This window comes from Neoarius graeffei, chromosome 22 (genome assembly GCF_027579695.1).
Source record: "Neoarius graeffei isolate fNeoGra1 chromosome 22, fNeoGra1.pri, whole genome shotgun sequence".
Taxonomy (NCBI): domain Eukaryota; kingdom Metazoa; phylum Chordata; class Actinopteri; order Siluriformes; family Ariidae; genus Neoarius; species Neoarius graeffei.
In genome coordinates, this window is record NC_083590.1 from 38483206 (window position 1) to 38505303 (window position 22098).

At 44.5% G+C, this 22098-nt stretch overlaps 1 protein-coding gene across 1 annotated transcript in view; it reads left to right on the top strand.

The window, feature by feature from the left end:
• Nucleotides 1–22098, top strand: part of ptprua (protein tyrosine phosphatase receptor type Ua) — a 489507-nt gene that overhangs the window by 396962 nt on the left and 70447 nt on the right. Inside the window, exon 18 of the mRNA XM_060904791.1 lies at nucleotides 16006–16042. Coding sequence (XP_060760774.1) covers nucleotides 16006–16042 — 37 coding nt within the window. The remainder of the gene's footprint in view (nucleotides 1–16005; nucleotides 16043–22098) is intronic.

Consider the following 22098-nt stretch of genomic DNA (forward strand, 5'->3'; position numbering starts at 1 on the left):
GGCACGGCTCAGCCGCGTTTGTAGTGGAAAAGCGGCATCTGTGTAGAGTTTGCATGTTCTCCCCGTGTCTGTGTGGGTTTCCTCCAGGTGCTCCCACAGTCCAAAGACATGCAGGTTAGGCTAATTGGTGGCTCTAAATTGACCGTAGGTGTGAATGGTTGTCTGTGTCTATGTGCCAGCCCTGCGATGATCTGGCAACTTGTCCAGGGTGTACCCCACCTCTCGCCCATAGTCAGCTGGGATAGGCTCCAGCTTGCCTGTGACCCTGTACAGGATAAGCGGTTATGGGTAATAGATGAATGGATCCTACATCTGTGTGAGAAAATATGACACAGAAAAGCAATAAAGTAATGTCTTCCCATATCCTGTTCAGAAAGTAGCACTATCATGGCATGCAAGTTGCCAGGTGTGCAGCAGGGCTTAAAAAGTTTCTCAAGCGGTTGGCCTTTACACTCATCCAGGCAGTTAGATCAGAACCCCACAGGATTAAAAGATTTCAAGTAACATTTAATACAACTCCTTTAAAAGTATTAGGTCATTTTCACATTTGGCACTTGCACCGAGGACTGATTCTGGGCTCATTAGAGGGAGAGGGTCATAAGCACACGTTTACTTTTGAATAAAAGAATCCCTTCTGAATGACTGTGTAATTCCATATGTCACTTTTGTACATGGATGGTTGCACTAATGGTAGGTATAATTTTCCGTTTCCTTTTCTGCTCCACACTCAAGTGGTAAAGAAGTGCACATTTTGGATGCGTGGTGTGTTATCATGCAGCCTAATGCAAGGCTGACACTTGCACGACTTTTGGCCACGATTTTGTCGTGGCAAGTCGTGCCATTTTGGGGCACGAACTGGGAGGCTCCCGCACTGTTCACAACTAGTTCACGCATAGTTCACGACGAGTTCACGAATGCGTGCCCGTCCACATTCACGAACTGGTACAATGAGTTCACGCATAGTTTACGCACTTCCCGCATTGGCACGACGAGTTTGCACAATTCGGACGGTGTCGTGCCGACTTGGGCACGCCATATAAAAAGGGGGCCTCCCCAACCCCTGGTCATTTTTGAATTGGCTGTGGAAGAGACAACATGCTGAATACCAGAGACACAATCATTGCAGAGAAGAGAAGATGCCTATACCTGGCAGCTGCTCTAGCCATTGTTGAAGAGCAGCAGAAAAGGCTGGAAGAGGCAGAAGAGCAAGAAAAGACAACCCCACCTCGAAGAAAGACACAAAGGAAAGTGTGGGTCTGGGAATGGTTGACCAGAAGGCACGAGTTTGGACAGTATGACAGTCTACTGACTGAACTCCACAAGGAAGATCAAAGGGGCTACGAAAATTACCTCAGAATCACACCTGACCTGTTCCAAGAGATGGTTGAGAAGTTAACCCCTCACCTCCAGAAGCAGTCCACCTTCATGAGGGAACCACTTCAAGTTGGACTCAAGCTGGCTGCCACCCTCCGCTTCCTAGCCACTGGAAATTCCTATCCAAGTCTGCAGTACAGCTTCAGGGTTGAAGCAAGTACCATCTGCAAGTTCATACCCGAGGTGTGTAAAGCCATCATTGCGGTCTACAAGGACGAAGTGCTGCGCTGCCCCAAAACTGAAGAGGAGTGGAAAGAAGTTGCTGCCAGGTTCAGCTCCAGATGGAACTACCACAACTGTCTGGGGGCTGTGGACGGCAAGCACATCACCATGAAGAAGCCACCCAATGCTGGCTCTTACTACTACAACTACAAGGGCTTCCACAGCATTGTACTGATGGCAGTGGCAGATGCTGCCTACAAGTTCCTCTATGTGGATGTTGGGGCAGAGGGTGGTGCGTCGGATGGAGGAACATGGAGTAACTGTTCACTGCATGATGCTGTAGAAGAGAACAGAGCTGGAGTGCCTCAACCAGAACCACTCCCTAATGATGACCAGCCAGTGCCCTATCACTTCGTAGGGGATGACGCCTTTGCTCTCCGAACCTGGATGATGAAACCATTCTCCCATCGGTCACAAGTCCTACGAGAACGCATATACAGCTACAGGTTGTCTCGTGCCTGACGTGTCGTGGAGAATGCCTTTGGAATTTTGTGTCAAAGGTTCCGTTGCTTCTTGACGACGATGCATCAGCACCCCGACACCATCAACCTGATCACCATGTGCGCCTGTGTCATGCACAACCTCATCCTCATCAGATACCCACACGCAATTTCAGAAGTGGACCGCGAAGATCCGGACACACATGATCTGATCCCTGGTGGATGGAGGACTGACCGACACCTGCAGGGGCTGCTGCCTCTAACCGGCCATCATACCCAGAAGGATGCAAAGGATCAGCGAGACTACCTGTCACATTACTACATGTCCCATGCTGGTGCTGTCCCTTGGCAAGAAAGAATGGTAGTAGCTTCATGAGCTGCATCCACAGTTGTTCCATTTTTGAAATAGAAGAAACGAACCCCCCCAAAAAAAAAGTCATGAAGGAATATAAAATAAAAGACATTAAAGAAAAAAGCAAGAAAAAAAATTAAAACACTGAAAAGAAATAATGAGAAAAGATGATTCCCCCACCACCCCCCCAAAAAAAGAAGAAAAAAAACCCCCCCAAAAAACCCAAAAAAATCTATTCGTGTCTCACTCTTTTCTTTTTCTTGTCTTTGGGGTTGGGGGAGGGGAGTGTCTTTCCTTCTTTTCTTGGATTTCATTTTTTTTTGGGGTGGGTGGGTGAGGGGACTTTCTTGCGTTTCTTTTCCATTTCTCTTTCTTTTCGTTTCTTTTTCATTTTTTTGTTTCCTTTTTCTTTTTTTTTGGGGGGGGGAGGTGGAGTGGGGGAGGGAAGTTTTTTTTTCGTTGTCCTTTATTTTTTCGTTTCTTTTTCGTTTTTTTTTTTCATTTTCGTTTCTCTTTAACTTTATTTCAATGTTAAGAAGAAAAACAAGTGTTTTGAAATAAGATAACAATCTATTAACATGAAAACAGCAAACAACAAATTGCAGTCCAACTATTTACAAATATTTAGAAGTCTCTCAATGGCTCTGACTGCCAAAAGTATCTCACTTTCTAAAGTCTCTCACTCAGTGTCCTTGCTGGTGCTCGTACTGCTGCCTGGGGATACCCGTTGGACTGGTGGTGTGTCGAGTTCCTTGGAGGTGAAGAGGGTTGAGGGTGAAATACCCTCTAGGCTGCTGTCGACGGACACCGGGGTCAGGTCCGGGAAGCTGAGTGGTGTTACAGGTGTTTTGAAGGTGGCTGACAGCGACGACACTGAAGGTGTTGGTGAAGGAGCCTGGACAAGGGTGGTTGACGGTGCAGGTGGCATCCCTGGTTCCCACTCCGTGGTATGGGTCCAGGAGGACTGGCCTGAAGACTGTGGTGACTGGGGCGGCATCCAGGTTAGAGGTGATGGCTGACTGGTTGGAGGTTGCTGCCAGAACTGCTGCTGCTGAGGGGGCTGCCAAGGTTGCTGCTGCTGTGGGGCTGGCCAGGTCATGGGTGGTTGTTGCTGTGGCTGCTGGAAAAGCTGACACCGCTGCCTGTAGCGGTGGACAAGGTTGAGGCAGTCTATCTGGAATTCATGCCAGGAGTTCTCCGGGATGCCCTGCATGTGCCCTTCAAGCAGGCACGCAAAATCGTGTACAATCTTCTGTTGGCCGGTGTAGGAGTGGCTGGCCCCCAAGGAATCTGCTTTGGAGAGGATCTGAAACATACAAACATTGGAAAAATTTAGTACAGCATTTCAATGCAACATATTGCACATGTCATGTCAAGAGCAATGGATCAAACTTGAATACAATCTGCATGTAGACATTGGGATTCTCACCTGCTTCACTGCATCACTGAGGTCGCTCTGGGTCACTCTGGTGTCGGCGGTTGTGGTGGCTGTCTCTGTTGTTGGTAGCCTGGACCGCTTCCCCTTGCCCTTGCCCTTCCCGGTGGTAGTAGATGCTTGGCTCTGGGAACCTGTGGACTTCACTTCATCATCGTCATCGTCGCTGGTCGTCATTGCAGCTGACTCTGGGACAGCAAACTGCTCACTGGGGACTGTCTCTCCCCGGACGATGTGTTGCGTCAGGAAACTCCAGGTCTCCATGATATGGTCGTCACGGGCACTCCTCTGTGGCTGGCCAGCCCCACTCTTCTTCTCCTTCTTCATAATCTTCCTCACCCTGGTTCTCATGTTCTCGTAGTGCTTCTTGCATTGGGGACCAGTGGCAGGAGGCTCCAGCTGCTCTCCGACTCGGTCCCACCGGCTGTTCTTGGCCGCCACATTGAGCCACTCCTTCTGCTTCTTGTCATACAGCTGGGGGTTCTCTTTCACAAGCTCGGCCAACCTCAACTCGGTCTCTTCTGTCCAGCAGTACTCAGGGATTTCTTTCTTGGACACCCGGACCCGCTTCTTCTGCTGCCTGGTAGCCTCATCCTCACTCGATGGCTGTCTCTGGCTTTCGAGTGGATCCTGCTGTGTCTCCGGGATAACATCGACACTTGATATGGATGACTGGGGGGAATGATCTCTCTCAGCGGTCTCTGCCTCTGGCCTGTCAGCTTTTGGCCTTCTCTGCTTTGCTCTTCCTCGTGTCTGCTTTGTTTTTTTAGGCATGTTGTCTCTGTGATACAAGTTGTCTCCTCGCTGGTGATCTCTGGAATGTTGAGAAGTGTCCGGGAAGCCCTATATATACCCCCGCACCGACGCGAGCGCCACTGTCGCGCAGTAGTCATGAACTGCTCGTGAACTCGTCGTGAACTGCTCGTGAACTCGTCGTGAACTGCTCGTGCCATGCGCAAACTGTTCGTGAAGTGCGTAAACTAGTCGTGAACTGCTCGTGCCATCAATGCGTGACAGTGTCAGTGGGAAGGCACAGCCACGCTGCGACGCGCACCAATTCGTGAACATGTCGTGAAGTACTTGTGAACTCGATGTGAGCTGTTCGTGAACTATTCGTGGCAGTTCGTGACAGTCGTGGCATGGCGCGCACTTCCACGCACTGGCACGCATCCTCCTGCATCGTCCCGACGAGTTCACGACGAGATCACAAACAGTTTGCGCATAGTTCACGACCCGGTCGCGAAATTTTGTCGTGACCAAAATTTTGAACATTTCAAAATTCTCGTCCCGACATGGCACGCAGTCACGACGGGTTTACGCACACTTCACGCCAGTTTACGACTAGTTTGCGCACTGGCACGACTCGAGTCGTGCCAATGCGTGCCACGGAATCGTGCAAGTGTCAGCCTTGCAAAAGAATGAAGAAGCATTCTCATTTAGGAAGCATTTTTAGCCATGCATTTGCGTGTGAGATGGAAGTTATTTGCAGTGTACTTAGTGCAAGCACTTGCTCCACTCATAACCTTGTAACCTTGCTCTAGTCATATTTACATTTTCAGCATTTAACTATAAATGTAAATATGAAAAAGTGTGAAATGGTGGCTTGATTGTGTTACGTAAAGCTGGACTGATTCATAATAGTGAAATGTTCTGTATTAACATAACATACAATAATACAATATTTAATACTGATAACAGCATTTTTTTCTGAGTAAAGCTTTGATTTGCAGCGACATTGCTCTTTGGCTCTACTGTTCCATTTAGACTGTGACTCATGTCAAATCACACTTTCAAGTTATAAGTTTTAATTTATTTAAGTTTCCATTTAAATATTAAACATAAATGAGAAACCTAAATTTACAGTTACGTTTAAATCTTTATTCAGATCTACAAACCTACATATGACTATTACATTTATTAATCTCATTATCTCTAGCCGCTTATCCTGTTCTACAGGGTCGCAGGCAAGCTGGAGCCTATCCCAGCTGACTACGGGCGAAAGGCGGGGTACACCCTGGACAAGTCGCCAGGTCATCACAGGGCTGACACATAGACACAGACAACCATTCACACTCAATTTAGAGTCACCAGTTAACCTAACCTGCATGTCTTTGGGGGAAATCGGAGCACCTGGAGGAAACCCATGCGGACAACATGCAAACTCCGCACAGAAAGGCCCTCGCCGGCCACGGGACTCGAACACGGACCTTCTTGCTGTGAGGCGACAGCGCTAACCACTACATCACCGTGCCGCTCCCGAGTCCAAGTCATGAAAGAAAATTTCAAGTCGGGTCCAATATTGAGTCAAGTCTGAGAAGAAAACTCCAACGGCACCATTTGACGATGGCTGTTGCTGCATTTATGTGAAACCGCTTACGGTGCACACAAGCGTCCACTTGGTGTGCGCACTGTCCGGAGCACGCTGGTGTGACACTCTTGCACAAAATGTGTACAAAAATTAATGTAGATATAAATATCCTATGCCAAATTATTATGGCATGTTACAAAAAATAAAGAAAAAATCCGAGTCCTTGTCTCCAATTTACAAGTCCAAATGCAGTTAATCCACAAGTCTGAGTCCAAGTCCGAGTCATCAGTGCTCAAGTCCAAGTCAAGTCACGAGTCCTTAAAATTAGGGTATGAGTCAGACTCAAGTCTGAGTCCTGGACTCGAGTACTATAAGCCTGGATAATAGTGTAATATTCTGAGAAAAAACTCAGAATTTCAGACATTAAAGTCATACAAAGTCATAGTCCCTCCTGTGCCACGACCTGGTCTTCCAAGGCAGTCTCCTGTCCCAGTACTAACCAGGCCCTGAAAGCGGATTTGGCCCTGCCAGTCTCCATTGCAATACCTCTCAGCCTTTTGCCTATAACACAGCTAGGATTACAATGGAGGCCCAATCTTCTGGTAACTGTTAGACTCCTGTCTTGCATCTTTATTGCCACGTGCCTCGCCAGATGGTAGTAGGTGCCATTTTTATGATGGTCTTTGATATGACCTAACCACGAGGAGAACTCAGAATCTCTCAGTCAAGAGGTAAACATGTTAACCACTAGGCCAGCTCGTGGTATTAAAGTCATACTTTTGTAAGGAAAAACTTGGATGTTGTCTGAGATTATAAAGTCACAAATTTGAAAAAAGAAAAAAATAATAATCAGAAATTCCAGGCTTAAGAAGGTACAAATTGATCAGAAAAAAAGTTGTGGTTTTTTTTGTAATTTTATTTATTTATTTATTTATTTATTTTTCAAGGAAGTACATTAATTCACTTTGCAAGGTTGGATTAATGTCATCACACCACAGAAACCACAGCTGAGCTGAGAGTCATAGGAAGAAGAAAACACTAAGAAATTTTGTCCTACACTTAGCAGAATGCACTGCAGCCAGTACGAGAAGCCAGGGAGTATGAGAGACTATTTACTCTTGGAATTCCTGACATTTTAATTTCTGAGTTTTTTTTTTTCTTCCATGGAATTTCTGAGTTTATTTTTCACAAATTTATGACCATAATCTTGGAGAATATCTGAGATTTTTCTCGTAAGTGTATAACTTTAGTCTCAGAAATACTGATTTTTTTCTTAGAATATTATGCCCCACTGTCACCTCACAGCAAGAAGGTCCGGGTTCGAGCCCCGTGGCCGGCGAGGGCCTTTCTGTGTGGAGTTTGCATGTTCTCCCCGTGTCCGCGTGGGTTTCCTCCGGGTGCTCCGGTTTCCCCCACAGTCCAAAGACATGCAGGTTAGGTTAACTGTTGACTCTAAATTGACCGTAGGTGTGAATGTGAGTGTGAATGGTTGTCTGTGTCTATGTGTCAGCCCTGTGATGACCTGGCGACTTGTCCAGGGTGTACCCCGCCTTTCGCCCGTAGTCAGCTGGGATAGGCTCCAGCTTGCCTGCGACCCTGTAGAACAGGATAAAGCGGCTAGAGATAATGAGATGAGATGAGATGAGATGAGATTATGCCCCACTGTCACCTCACAGCAAGAAGGTTCTGGGTTCAAGCTAAGTAGCTGACTGGGGTCTTTCTGTGTGGAGTTTACATATTCTCCCCATGTCTGTGTGGGTTTCCTCCACAGTCCAAAGACATGCAGGCTAGGATAATTCGTGGCTCTAAGGCTACATCCACACGACAAGGGCAACGAGATTTTTTTTTTTAGCGGGTAAAAAAAAAAATCGCGTCCACATGGGCAACGGATCAGTAAAATATCAGGTACATATGGCAAAGCAACGCTTGCTGAAAACGATGCAATACACATGCCACACCTCTACGTGCGCTGTAAGACGGTCCCATCGGAGACACCAGAACAATAGAAGAAGTAGGACGCATGCACATAAACCCCTTCTTCTACCCAGCGTGAATGAGTGAGTGCTGCTTGTTCTAGTCATGTGGTTGTGACGTCATCGTAAACAAATCCGTTCTACTCATCCAGACGACTTCGCAACGGCGCCGTTGCCAGATTTTTCCACTCTGGAAACCGTTCTCAAAAAATATCGTTTTGGGGCACCCAAAACGCCGGTGCCGTGTGGACGCCAGGCCGAAACGATAAAAAATTTTCTCGGATTCACCTGAATCCGTTGCCGTGTGGACAGGGCCTAAATTGACCGTAGGTGTGAATGTGAGTGTGAATGGTTGTTTGTCTCTATGTGTCAGCCCTGTGATGATCTGGTGACTTGTCCAGGGTGTACCCCGCCTCTTGCTCATAGTCAGCTGGGATAGGCTCCAGCTTGCATGTGACCCTGCACAGGATAAGTGGTGACAGATAATGGATGGATGGATTATGCCCTGCCTTGGGTCCTTTTTTTTCTTTTCTTTTAACCTACAATGGCCCTAATACACTGTCATCTCATCTCATTATCTTTAGCCGCTTTATCCTTCTACAGGGTCGCAGGCAAGCTGGAGCCTATCCCAGCTGACTACGGGCGAAAGGCGGGGTACACCCTGGACAAGTTGCCAGGTCATCACAGGGCTGACACATAGACACAGACAACCATTCACACTCACATTCACACCTACGGTCAATATATGGCCCTTTTCCACTACCCTTTTTCAGCTCACTTCAGCTCGCTTCAGCCCGACACGGCTCGCGTTTCGACTACCAAAAACCAGCACGACTCAGCTCGTTTCAGCCCTGCTTAGCCCCTAAAACTCGCACCGTTTTGGAGTGGGGCTGAAGCGAGCCAAGCCATGCCGAGTGAGGCTAGGGGCGTGAGCAGACACTCCCCTGTGCACTGATTGGTGAGGAGGAGTGTCCTCACATGCCCACACACGCCCCGCGAGCGCGCTGGGATCTGTAAACACCGTAAACCCGGAAGAATAATAATTACTTATTACGAGAATTTCTGAAGCCTTATGCGCCTCGCCTCATCTATACGCTCTTGCCAGTCAGTATCTGTTGGCGTTGTCGGTGACAACAAGCCACAGCACCAAGACCAGCAACACTAACGACTCCATGTCCTCCATGTTTATTGTTTACTATTCGGGTCGTGAGACTACCGCTTAAAAGCTCACTGAATCAGTGACATACAGAGCATCGTGGACGAGTTCGCGGAGCGCAAGGCTCGTCGTATGCCCTTCAAATAATGCGCGCAGTAGGCTATTGATGTTTTATTATGAGCCATGTACAGTATGTCGCCTAATGTTTTTTTGTTTGAGTTACATGTTCGTTTGAAGGACTTAATGTACAAAATAACATAGTTGCACCCTGTAGTGTTGAAATTGATAAACACAGTGCATTCAGTGAGGTTTGCACCGCCCTCCTTTTATTTCTGACTCTTCCTGTCACCGTTGCAACCTCTGAGCGCTCATTCGTATGCCCTTCAAATAATGTGCGCAGTATAGGCTATTGATGTTTTATTATGAGCCATGTACAGTAACATGTTCGTTTGAAGGACTTCGTTTTTGTAGCCTAAAATGATGTTATGATAAGCTTTAATAAAGGGCCCGGTCATTTGCCCCGCCCCCGGCCCGGCTCTGACTTGTTCCGCCACTGTCACTGATGTCACTGTTTGCGCTGCTTAACGACATCACGTGACGTCCACCCACTTTCGCTAACTCCACCCAATGTGTCCACCCACTTCCAGCCAGCACGGTTCAGCGCGGTTGTAGTCGAAATGCAACTCCAACAGCCCCGCTCAGCCCGACTCAGCACGGCACGGCTCAGCCACGTTTGTAGTGGAAAAGCGGCATTAGAGTCACCAGTTAACCTAACCTGCATGTCTTTGGACTGTGGGGGAAACCGGAGCACCCGGAGGAAACCCACGCGGACACGGGGAGAACATGCAAACTCCACACAGAAAGGCCCTCGCCGGCCCCGGGGCTTGAACCCAGGACCTTCTTGCTGTGAGGCGACAGCGCTAACCACTACACCACCGTGCCGCCCTCTGTCATATATATATATATATATATATATATAAACAAAATGACCACACATAAAAAAAAAGAGAGCGAGAAGACTATTTAACTTTTTACCTTTGGCGCCTCAGACAGCAGCTTGCATATAGTGTACATAAAAGCAATTAAGTTTTGATAAATTGTGTCCATTTACATTTGAATGCCTTCTTCTATGCTATCTGTAAAATGTTCATCTCCTCCGCTGCCCATAACAACTCTTTACACACCATTAAGAAACTTCAAACATGTGACAAGCTGAACTAATGCCGTTATTCAGCATGCAGCACGAAGAACAGATAGCTTCCACACCCGATACGGATTGCACTACAGTTCGGATGATCAAGCACCGGATCAGATCTGTCGGACTCAAAAGCAGCATTCACACTTCACCAAACAGAGCAGCCTCTTAGGGCAAACTACAGTCGACACAAATTTGGGACATCGGATACACATTAGGCCCATTTTATACCCGAAGTGACACTGCACACATGGCAAGTTGCCGCTGCTTTGATTTCACACCTGGTTCTTTTATGGAGAATTAATTTCTGATTCCATCCACTGCTTAAGCAAATATAAAGTGCAAATGTGTGTACTGAACTTCAGGTTATTCTACCCGTGCGCTTCTGATATGATTACATAAAGTTCTTTAATCCAGTGAGATTTTCACTCCTACTCTGTGGCACTTAGAACATTCATGAAGTTTGAATTTTATCCAATGCCAGAGCACTGGCAGTACAGTAGGGCAACAAACTGAAATACTGAGCTGGCATTAAGTTGAAGCTGACAAATCATAAGGCAAAACAGAGAAAGTTGTTCGTTTGAATATTTCTGGATAATATTTCTCTGTTTTGCATCAAACACACAAACACGTGCACACCACCATCAGGAGGAGAGTTTAGGAGGGTTTGCAGCCAAAATATTTATTATACTTGACCAGAGAGCGATGGAGATGTGTGAGTTTGAGTGGCAAATATTCACAAGAGTAATGGAGCAGTGGCACCGCAATAGGCAGGGGATCTTTTTTTTTCTTTTAAGTACTCTACAGTGTACTGTTCATACGAACATCTACCAGCAGTTTATGCTGCATTGTATAATTTTTAATTAGGGCCCGAGCCCGAATGGGCGAAGGCCCTATTGCTCTTGTAAGAGTTCACTATGCCTCTTCTTCTTCTTCTTCTTCTTTATTTTTCTCCGCTGTTGGGCCATTTTCGGGGCGCTTGCCATGGGCGAAAACGCACGAAATTTGGCACCAGTTCCGAGAATTGCCACCGCTACTCAGAACCAGAAGCCCAAACTTGGCCGGGGCTCAGGGCCTCTATAGCGCCCCCTAAGTCGTTGTGATTTTGGCCTCCCGCATTAAGGTGCCTGGTTGCCATGTAGTTTGTAGTAGTGGCATGCCATTTGGTACGCATATGTATCTCACTAAGCCGGACAAAAATGTACTGCCAATGCATTAGCCACGCCCAACAGGAAGTGAGGTAATTTCACTTTTGTACGAAATGCATGGCCACGAAGACGGCGCAACTCCTCCTAGACCGTTCATAGGAATGTCACCAAAATTGATACGCATCATCTACAGACATGGCTGACAAAAGTTCCTAAATACGTTTCACGTAGGATAAACCGTTCAGAAGTTATACGTCAATCAATTTTCAATGCAAAATTTTACATGCTTAAAAATTCATAACAAATCTTCTAATTGCTCAAAACTGCTCATTCTTCACACGCAAATCACTCATTGGGCTTCTGACATGTTATCCAATTTCTGTGATATTTCGCCACTGGGGGCGCTATTTTTGGGCAAAAAATCCAATCTTTCCTCAAATTTGGTCAAACTTCACGGCCACCCTCTTACTACCTCCCATGTCATGTATACCACGTTTTGGGAATTTTCATCCATGGGGGGCGCTGTTTTTGGCCGACGCAATTGCTCCAAAACGGGTTTTTGGTAAATAATTCCTTAATGCTTTTCCTTCACGCCTCTGCCTTGTGATAGTACGTTGCTGTTGTAGACACTTATTTTTCCAACTCATAATCGCTCATGTACAGCATAGCGCCACCTACTGACATGGGAAAAAACAAAAAATTTATTCTTCACAAATCTATATCTCATCTTCTATTTACTCAATTGTCATCAAACTTCATACGCAAACTCTTCATAGCTCACCTGGCATATACGCCAAATTTTGTGCACTTTCGCCCCTGGGGGTGCTGGTTATGGCATAAATGATATTGCAGCTTCTGATTTGTCAAACTTGGCAAGCAAACTCTTTACAACACCCTTTTTGGGGCGCTTGCCATGGTCGACAACGCACGAAATTTGGCTCCTTTTTCTTAGACTGCCACCGCAGGCGGGCCTCAGGGCCTCTACAGTGCCCCCTAACGTGTTGTGATTTTTGCCTCTCGCATTAAGGTGCCTGCTTGGCATATAGTTTCTAGTTATTATTATTATTATTAGGGCCCGAGCACCGTACAGTGCGAGACCCTATTGTTTTTGAAGGATTACTATTATTATTATTATTATTAGGCCCCGAGCACCGTACAGTGCGAGACCCTATTGTTGCCATGTGTCCAATTCTGTGCTTTGTCGCCATTGTGGGAGTAATGTCTCTTGCCAAAGAAGCTGTGGCAGGTATTTCGCGGGGACGCATGCCCCCGCCCCCCTTGGCCGCTGGCGCGAGGGCCCGTCAAGGCCGCTTGCGGCTTTAATTTGATTTATTTCTTCACCCAATGAGATTTGTGTATGTAGACAAGCACGCAGCAAGTGGAAGAATTTATAAATGATTGTACTTATGTAGCCATAGTGACAACCTCATATCCACAGTAACATTTCCAGCCTCATATAGAATACTTATTTTTTTATCCCCCCGCCCAAACAAAATTTGGCAGGGGATATAGAAACGGGTTCCATCCATCCGGCTGTCCGTCCAGTCACATTTTTGTTTCTGGGCCATATCTTTAAAACTACTGAAGATATCTTCATGAACCTTCATATACATATCAAGTAACATGTAAACTGGTGCCTTTTGCTATTTTGTATTTTTGAAAAGAAAGTATTTTTCAAGGCGGCACGGTGGTGTAGTGGTTAGCGCTGTTGCCTCACAGCAAGACAGTCCGGGTTCGAGCCCCGTGGCCAGTGAGGGCCTTTCTGTGTGGAGTTTGCATGTTCTCCCCGTGTCCGTGTGGGTTTCCTCCGGGTGCTCCGGTTTCCCCCACAGTCCAAAGACATGCAGGTTAGGTTAACTGGTGACTCTAAATTGACCGTAGGTGTGAGTGTGGTTGTCTGTGTCTATGTGTCAGCCCTGTGATGACCTGGCGACTTGTCCAGGGTGTACCCTGCCTTTTGCCCATAGTCAGCTGGGATAGGCTCCAGCTTGCCTGTGACCCTGTAGAAGGATAAAGTGGCTAGAGATAATGAGATGAGATGAGTATTTTTCAAATTTTTACACAAAAAATAGATTTTGACTTAGTTTCTAAGAGCAATGTTCGTTTCCGGAGCATATATTATCCAAAATTATTCATGATCCAGATTTGAAACTTGGTATACATGTTAACAGGGTGATGTAGATGTGCCTTTTCATAGGAATAAATTTGAGAAACATTTTTCATGTTTCCATGGAAACAATTTCGGACTTAGTCTCTCAGGTTAATCTTAAGGGTTGGTTTTGTTTCCGGAGCAGAACTTGAAAACTATGAGTGGTATCATCTTGAAAGTTGGTATATGTGTTGATTAAGTAATGTATATGTGCTTTTTGATACTAAGAAACATGAGAAATTTGAATTTTTAGCTCAATTGGACCAAAGGTCCAGTGGGTTTATGCCATTGGCTGCTGAGGTCAGTGTAAAGAGGTAGGGTTGGTTTGAAAAATGTGACAAATAATATCTTGAAACTTGGTATATAGTTGTTGGGGGGGTAATAGATGACTCTGTCTTCTTGTTTACTTTAAATAGTATAACATTCCTTGTGTAATATTCCAGAAGATCTGTGAAGATCTGATATTACTGAACTGATAAAATAATGAGCAAGGTATGTACGAACAAGAAAGAAGAAGGTTGTTTATCCCCCCCTACACACATACTTTAAAAGGTTTGTGAATTCACAAACAATAGCAACTTGTGACCGTAACTTTTTTGACATTAGCAACATAGCCTCCAACAAAATTCAAGAGGCTATCATTCCTGTCAGAATAATGCTGCAGGCGACTATCTAGTGAATTTGTATCTATCTCGTGAACTCTGTAATAGGCAGGTGAGAGTTGACAACATACAGTCATCCACTATAAAATCTCGCAGCTTGTTTGAAGTGGTTTTAGACGTATCTTTCAATGTTGATATAGCAAGTGTGTTTGCTAGCTTTCAGAAAAATGCCCAGCCCAAATCTCAAAAACCATACAAAACACACAAAACTAGCTAAAAGTTTTAAAATTTCAGCCCTATAGAGCATTTTCAATCCATAGAAACACATGAGGTGGCACAGTGGTGTAGTGGTTAGCACTGTTGCCTCACAGCAAGAAGGTTCTGGGTTTGAGCCCAGTGACTGATGAGGGCCTTTCTGTGTGGAGTTTGCATGTTCTCCCCGTGTCTGTGTGGGTTTCCTCTGGGTTCTCCGGTTTCCCCAATGGTCCAAAGATATGCAGATTAGGCTAATTGGTAGCTCGGAATTGACCGTAGGTGTGAATGTGAGTGTGAATGGTTGTGTGTCTCTATGTGTCAGCCCTGCAATGATCTGATGACTTGTCCAGGGTGTACCCCACCTCTTGTCCATAGTCAGCTGGGATAGGCTCCAGCTTGCCCAGAACCCTGCACAGGATAAGCGGTTACAGGTAATGGATGGATATTAGACTTGATTCCAATCATTTGCTGTGAAACAAGAGCTTGGTGGCCGCAAAGTATTTTTAAATTTGCAACCCTGTCAAAACATGTCCTGTCCACTGCTCTTCCTCTACTGAAAATACAACAAGCATGGGGCAGCATGATTCCTGCCCCAGTGGGAGTTTATTAGTTCTATTTATTTGTTGGTGGTGCAAGTGGTTAGCACCGTGGCCTCACAGCAAGAAGGTTCTGGGTTTGAGCCCAGCAGTCAACAGGTGCCTTTCTTTGTGGAGTTTGCATGTTCTCCCCATGTCTGTGTGGGTTTTTTTGAGGGGGTGCTGTGGTTTCCCCCGCAGTCCAAAAACATGGAGGTTAGGCTAATTGGTGGCTCTAAATTGTCCATGAGTGTGAATGGTTGAGAGGAGAAAATCTCTTTAATAATCCAGCAGAAGGCAACGGGAAACCACTACTGTAATGTTCCCTAGACACTTTGATGGCTGAAGCGGCCATGTCACTGTAGTGATAGGCCAAAATGGATGGCTTTATTAATCTTTTTTTTTCCATGCAGCTAAATGAGGTGACCAAATCTATGGACCATCGGCTTATAGCTTATAATCAGATAGCAAAATTTTAAAATTTGAAATTCAACAGAATTTAAACTGTATGAAGATTAATATTTGTTAAAAGGTTGCCCCAATGGATGATCCACTACTATTCACAAAGCTAATGTTCACCTTGTAAAATGTGGCACAAAATGAATTTAACCTTTACTGGAAGATTTACAGATCTGTGTTAGGTGATGTCTGAACTCCTTAAACTGGATGAACGTAAAAAGATGTACAGATATTCTTTCTTGCTTACTTTCCTTCTTTCTTTTTTTTATACCTCATGCATCTTTATTACACACTGTCAATGACCTGTCATAATAAGAATCTTTCTTTTCTATCTGTCAAAACACAATCTGTTTGTTTCTCAGGGATACCAACGTTCCAACCATTTCATCGCCACTCAAGGTCAGTTTCTTGATCATATTGTTTTGAAATAGTGCATTTAATGTGCTGTGGACATTTAGAATTGTTAGGTTATGTATGTGTTGGAGCTTGTGTGAATGTATGTATTTATTCATAGCTATGTCTCCATGTTATGGAATTTTAATATAGAAATATTGATGTTTGATGATCTGTTCTTTGTAGTTGCACTCCTTTGTTTTGTGTCACCCATCATTCTCTCCCATTTTCCTCTACCTTTAATTTTTTTCTTTACTCCAACTCCTGCCAATATTCTCCAATTCATTCTCCTCCAAACCACTTCCTTTGTTTATTCAATTTCATGCCTGAAGATTGGCATAAGACTTCCAATGAAATCTGTTGAGTTAATTTCTTTTAGTATCACTGAGGCTAATAGCGAAGCTTTGAAACTCAACTCCTGTCAATCAGAAGACACTGTAATTCACTATGATGTCCTAGTGAACAAGGGCACATTCTTCTTTGACTTCTATCCCTCCAAAGTCACTTGCAGATTTTCCCCAGAATGCACTGCTGACATGGCTATTACACAGTGTCTTGCAAAAATATTCATCTCCCTTGGTGTTTGTCCTGTTTTGTCACATTATAAGGTGGAAGTAAAATGGATTTTTTGGGGGGTTAGCACCATTTGATTTACACAACATGCCTACAACATTAAAGGTGCAAATTGTTGGTTTTTATTTTTATTTTATTGTGACACACACACACAAAAAAAAAAAAACAACTGAGATAAAAAAAAAAAAGAAATCTGGAGTGTGCATAAGTGTTCACCCCCCCCAAAGTCAATACTTTGTCGAGCCATCATTTGCTGCAATTACAGCTGCAAGTCTCTTGGGGTATGTCTCTATTAGCTTAGCACATCTAGCCACTGGGATTTTTGCCCATTCCTCAAGGCAAAACTACTCCAACTCCTTCAAGTTAGATGGGTTGTGTTGGTGTACAGCAATCTTCAAGTTATGCCACAGATTCTCAATTGGATTGAGATCTGGGCTTTGATTAGGCCATTCCAAGACATTTAAATGTTTCCCTTTAAACCACCCCAGTGTAGCTTTAGCAGTAGGTTCACATTCCTGCTGGAATGTGAACCTTCGTCCCAGTCTCAAACCTCTGGCTGACTCAAACAGGTTTTCCTCCAGAATTCCTCTGTATTTAGTGCCATCCATCTTTCCTTCAGTCCTGACCAGCTTTCCTTTCCCTGCAGATGAAAAATATCCCCACACCATGATGCTGCCACCACCATGCTTCACTGTAGGAAGGGTGTTCTCAGGGTGTTGGGTTTGCACCACACATGGCATTTCCCATGATGGCCAAAAATATCAGTTTTAGTCTCATCTGACCAGAGAATCTTCTTCTATGTGTTTGGGGGAGTCTGACATGCTGTTGGGCAAACTCCAAAAGTGTTTTCTTAAGCAATTACTTTTTTCTGGCAACTCTTCCATAAAGCCCCGCTCTATGGAGTGTACGGCTTAAAGTGGTCCTATGGACAGATACTCCCATCTCCGCTGTGGATCTTTGCAGCTCCTTCAGTGTTATCTTTGGTGTCTTTGTTGCATCTCTGATTAATGCCCTCCTTGCCTGGTCTGTGAGTTTTGCTGGGCAGCCTTCTCTTGTCAGGTTTGTAATGGTGACATATTCTTTCCATTTTGCTATAATGGATTTAATGTTGCTCCGTGGGATATTCAAAGTTTGGGATATTTGTTTATAACCCAACCCTGATCTATACTTCTCCACAACTTTGTCTCTGACCTGTTTGGAGGCTCCTTGGTTTTCATGTTGCTTGCTTAGTAGTGTTGCAGAGTCAGGGTCCTTCCAGAACAGGTTGATTTATACAGACATCATGTGACAGATCATGTGACACTTTGATTGCACACAGGTGGATCTTAATCAACTAATTTTGTGACTTATGAAGTGAATTGGTTGGACCAGCTCTTATTTAGGGGTTTCATACGAAAGGGGATGAATACCTATGCACACTCCAGATTTCTGTTTTTTTTTTCATCTTTATTATTGTTTGTGTCACAGCAAAAATAAATAAATAAATAAATAAATAAATCACCTTTAAAGTTGTAGGCATGTTGTGTAAATCAGACAGTGCTAAAATAAATTTTAATTTCAGCTTGTAATGTGATAAAACAGGGCAAACTCCAAGGGGGATGAATACTTTTGCAAGTCACGGTCAATGAACATATGGATATTATTATAAATGCACTATTAGTACAAGGGCACTCTTAATAGCATTACCTCACCTAGACACTGCACAAAGTAAGAGTGTCTGTTTTTGTTTTACATGGATGATACGTTTCAAGACGATAAATCAATCTGTGTATTCAAGAAGCAGTTTTCAAATGGCCAAGGAGTGGCAGAAGTTGGAGGCAAACACTAATCATTAGATCACAGTGATAAAGTTGACCCTGGAATATGTCCTATTTAAAGAAATCACATTCCCTACCATGCTTCTGGCAGAATTGATAAAAACACACCTGTGGTTTTACACTTCTGAAGAAGACAGATTGGCTCGGTACTGTGATTTTCCTGAGCCAAAAGATTTCTAAACATGTTTAAATCATTGCTTTTTATATCAAAGATGGCTTTTTAAATCCATAATAATTATGGATGCATATACATTTTTTTTTCAGATTGCATATGAGTACAAGTTTCTTGGTACTCATTGATACTGATTCTGATATCTAATTAGCAATCTATGGAATATTAATTAAAAAAAATCATCATGGAACATTTTATTTAGTTCTGATTGTTTGTGTCTCTGTTTATGTTTAAATACTGCCAATGCAATGTACACTTATGCATGTTTCTATACTCGCTAGATCATTTGAAATAAGACAGAGTGCATGAGTTAGCTACATTAGTTACTTTCTTTTTCATTACGTCAGAATCCTTCATTGTTAATGACATAGTGGCTGATTGTCAAGAACAACATACTCGGTAAGAGCTGTTATTTTCACCTCGCCAGCATTCACTGAAGAAACGAGCAGCTACGTGTATTATAGATACGAGTACAGTGTAGATTTAATTTTAAAATATGGTACGTTAATTAGTGTTACAACAAATACTGGGGTTACGTCATGGAGTATCATCTTGTATTAAATATGAGGAAATTAACACAGTATAATACTGACACCGGTAACTGTATGATGCATCCCTATTAATAACTGAGAGAGAGAGAGAGAGAGAGAGAGAGAGAGAGAGAGAGAGAGAAACTAACCCAGTCTCAGGCCAAACCTTAAAGTGCCATTCCACCATTGGATGTATTCTTTGGCATAAAATACAATATATTTTATGACAACATGACCAGACAGAGAAATCTTTTAGCTTCAAAATGATATATCAAACATAATTTTTTGACAACGACAAGTATATTAATTTTGCGACCAAAGTCACCTACCCTTTTAATTTCCGTGCGGTAGTGAAATGTGATGTCATCGGCAGGTTCCCCTTCTTGTGTACCATGTGTCGGTCTATTTTTAGACCAGGAAACCCCCAAAGTGAGAGAGTCATTTCTCCTCGTATATGGGGGCCAAAAAAATTGCAAAAAATTTTGAGTTAATCTTTCAGTTAGCTAGATTTATTGGTATTAGCTAGATTTATTGGTATTATTTTTATTGCGTTCTATCCGCCATTGCTGATAATATGTGCCACGTCACGTGGTACACAAGAAGGGGAACCTGCCGATGACATCACGCGCGGAAATTAAAAGGGTAGGTGACTTTGGTCGCAAAATTAATATACTTGTCGTCAAACAATTATGTTTGATATATCATTTTGAAGCTAAAAGATTTCTCTATCTAGTGATACCATTTATATATGTTGTCAAAATATATTGTATTTTATGCCAAAGAATACATCCAATGGTGGAATGGCACTTTAACGATTTGAAAGAAATTCAACTGAGTTAACTGTCAGCTGTGAGACTAGGCTGGAACTTCAGAGCTTTTGCCTCTTACACTTTTAAATTTCAAATTATGTGAATATTAATGAGGTTAAAATATTTAATATTAATTACTTGCTGGCCATCGTGCCATGTCAGAATACCAAGTAGGTGATGTGGTGATTATGGACAATGTACACCTACACTACACGATACATACATCCTGACATGCACTTTTTTAAATCCCACACACTTGCACATGCATACAGTATATACAGTGTCTTGTAAAAGTATTCATCCCCCTTGGTGTTTGTCCTGTTTTGTTGCATTACAAGCTGGAATTAAAATGGATTTTTGGAGGGTTAGCACCATTTGATTTACACAACATGCCTACCACTTTTAAAAGGTGCAATTTTTTGTTTTATTGTGACACAAACAATAATTAAGATAAAAAAATGGAAATCTGGAGTGTGCATAGGTATTCACCCCCTTTCGTATGAAACCCCTAAATAAGAGCTGGTCCAACCAATTCACTTTATAAGTCACATAATTAGTTGATTTAAGATTCACCTGTGTGCAATCAAAGTGTCACGTGATCTGTCACATGATGTCTGTATAAATCAACCTGTTCTGGAAGGACCCTGACTCTGCAACACGACTAAGCAATTCCCCTGAAATGTAAGATGCCCTCAGAGACTGCTATGACACCACAGACTGGGATGTGCTGCTTAGCCCACACTGTGAGGACATAGAGGGGCTGACACACTGTCTGACAGATTACCTCAACTTCTGTGCAGACGTGGTCTCCCCTGCTAAGACCGTACGGTGTTACCCTAATAACAAGCCATAGGTAACACAGGAAGTCAAAGCTGTCCTCAACAGAAAGAAGGCCGCCTACAGGGACAGGGAGGCGATGAAAGCAGCACAGCAGGAGGTGAAACGCTGCGTGAGGGAAGCTAAGGATAGCTACAGGAGAAAGGTGGAGCAGAAGCTGAAGGAGAACAGCATGAGGGAGGTCTAGGAAGGTGTGAAAACTATCACAGGCCACAACACAAAGATCAGAGTTGTTGAGGGGACAGTGGAGAGGGTGAATGAGCTGAATGACTTCTTCAACCGGTTCAACCAGCCCAGGTCCCCACCACCCTCCCCCTCACTGCAGCCATCTCTCCTTCTTCCCTCAACACACCTCCCCCCAGTCATCACAGCAGCCCCCTCCTCCCCCACCTCAACACAGACTCCTCCATGCATTACTGCAGACCAGGTCAGAGGTCAACTGAGGAAGCTTCACCCCAGGAAAGCAGCAGGCCCGGACAAGGTGTGTCCCCGACTACTGAAGACCTGCGCTGCTGAACTGGGTGAACCACTCCAATGCATTTTCAACCTCAGCCTGCAGCTGGGGAGAGTGCCCACCCTCTGGAAGACATCATGCATCATTCCAGTTCCCAAAAAGAACCGGCCCAGTGAGCTGAACGACTTCCAACTGGTGGCACTCACTTCACATCTGATGAAGACATTGGAGCGGCTCTTCCTCAGCCTCCTCAGACCCCAGGTGCAACATGCCCAGGACTGTCTGCAGTTTGCGTACCGGGCAGGTGTTGGTGTGGAAGACGCCATCCTCTACCTGCTACACCGAGCCCACTTGCATCTGGATAAGGGAAATGGCACAGTGAGGATCCTCTTCTTGGACTTCTCGAGCGCCTTCAACACCATCCAGTCCCTTATGCTTCAGGACAAACTGAACAGGATGCGAGTGGACCCCTGCCTGGTCACCTGGATCTCCAGCTACCTCACCGACAGGCCACAGTACATCAGGCTGAAGGACATCACGTCTGACACTGTGATTAGCAGCACCGGAGCACCCCAGGGCACGGTGCTGGCCCCTCTACTCTTCACCCTGTACACCGCGGACTTCTGCTACAACTTGGAGCTGTGTCACATTCAGAAGTTTGCCAATGACACAGCCATCTTTGGGTGTATCAGGGATGACAGAGAGGAGGAGTATTGGAGCCTGGTGAGGGACTTTGCCATTTGGTGCAACAGGAACCATCTGCAGCTCAACACCTCGAAGACCAAGGAGCTGGTCATTGACTTTGGGAGGTCCAGACCAAGGTCACGACCAGTTCTGATCAAGTGAGTCGAGGTGGAGGCTATGGATTCC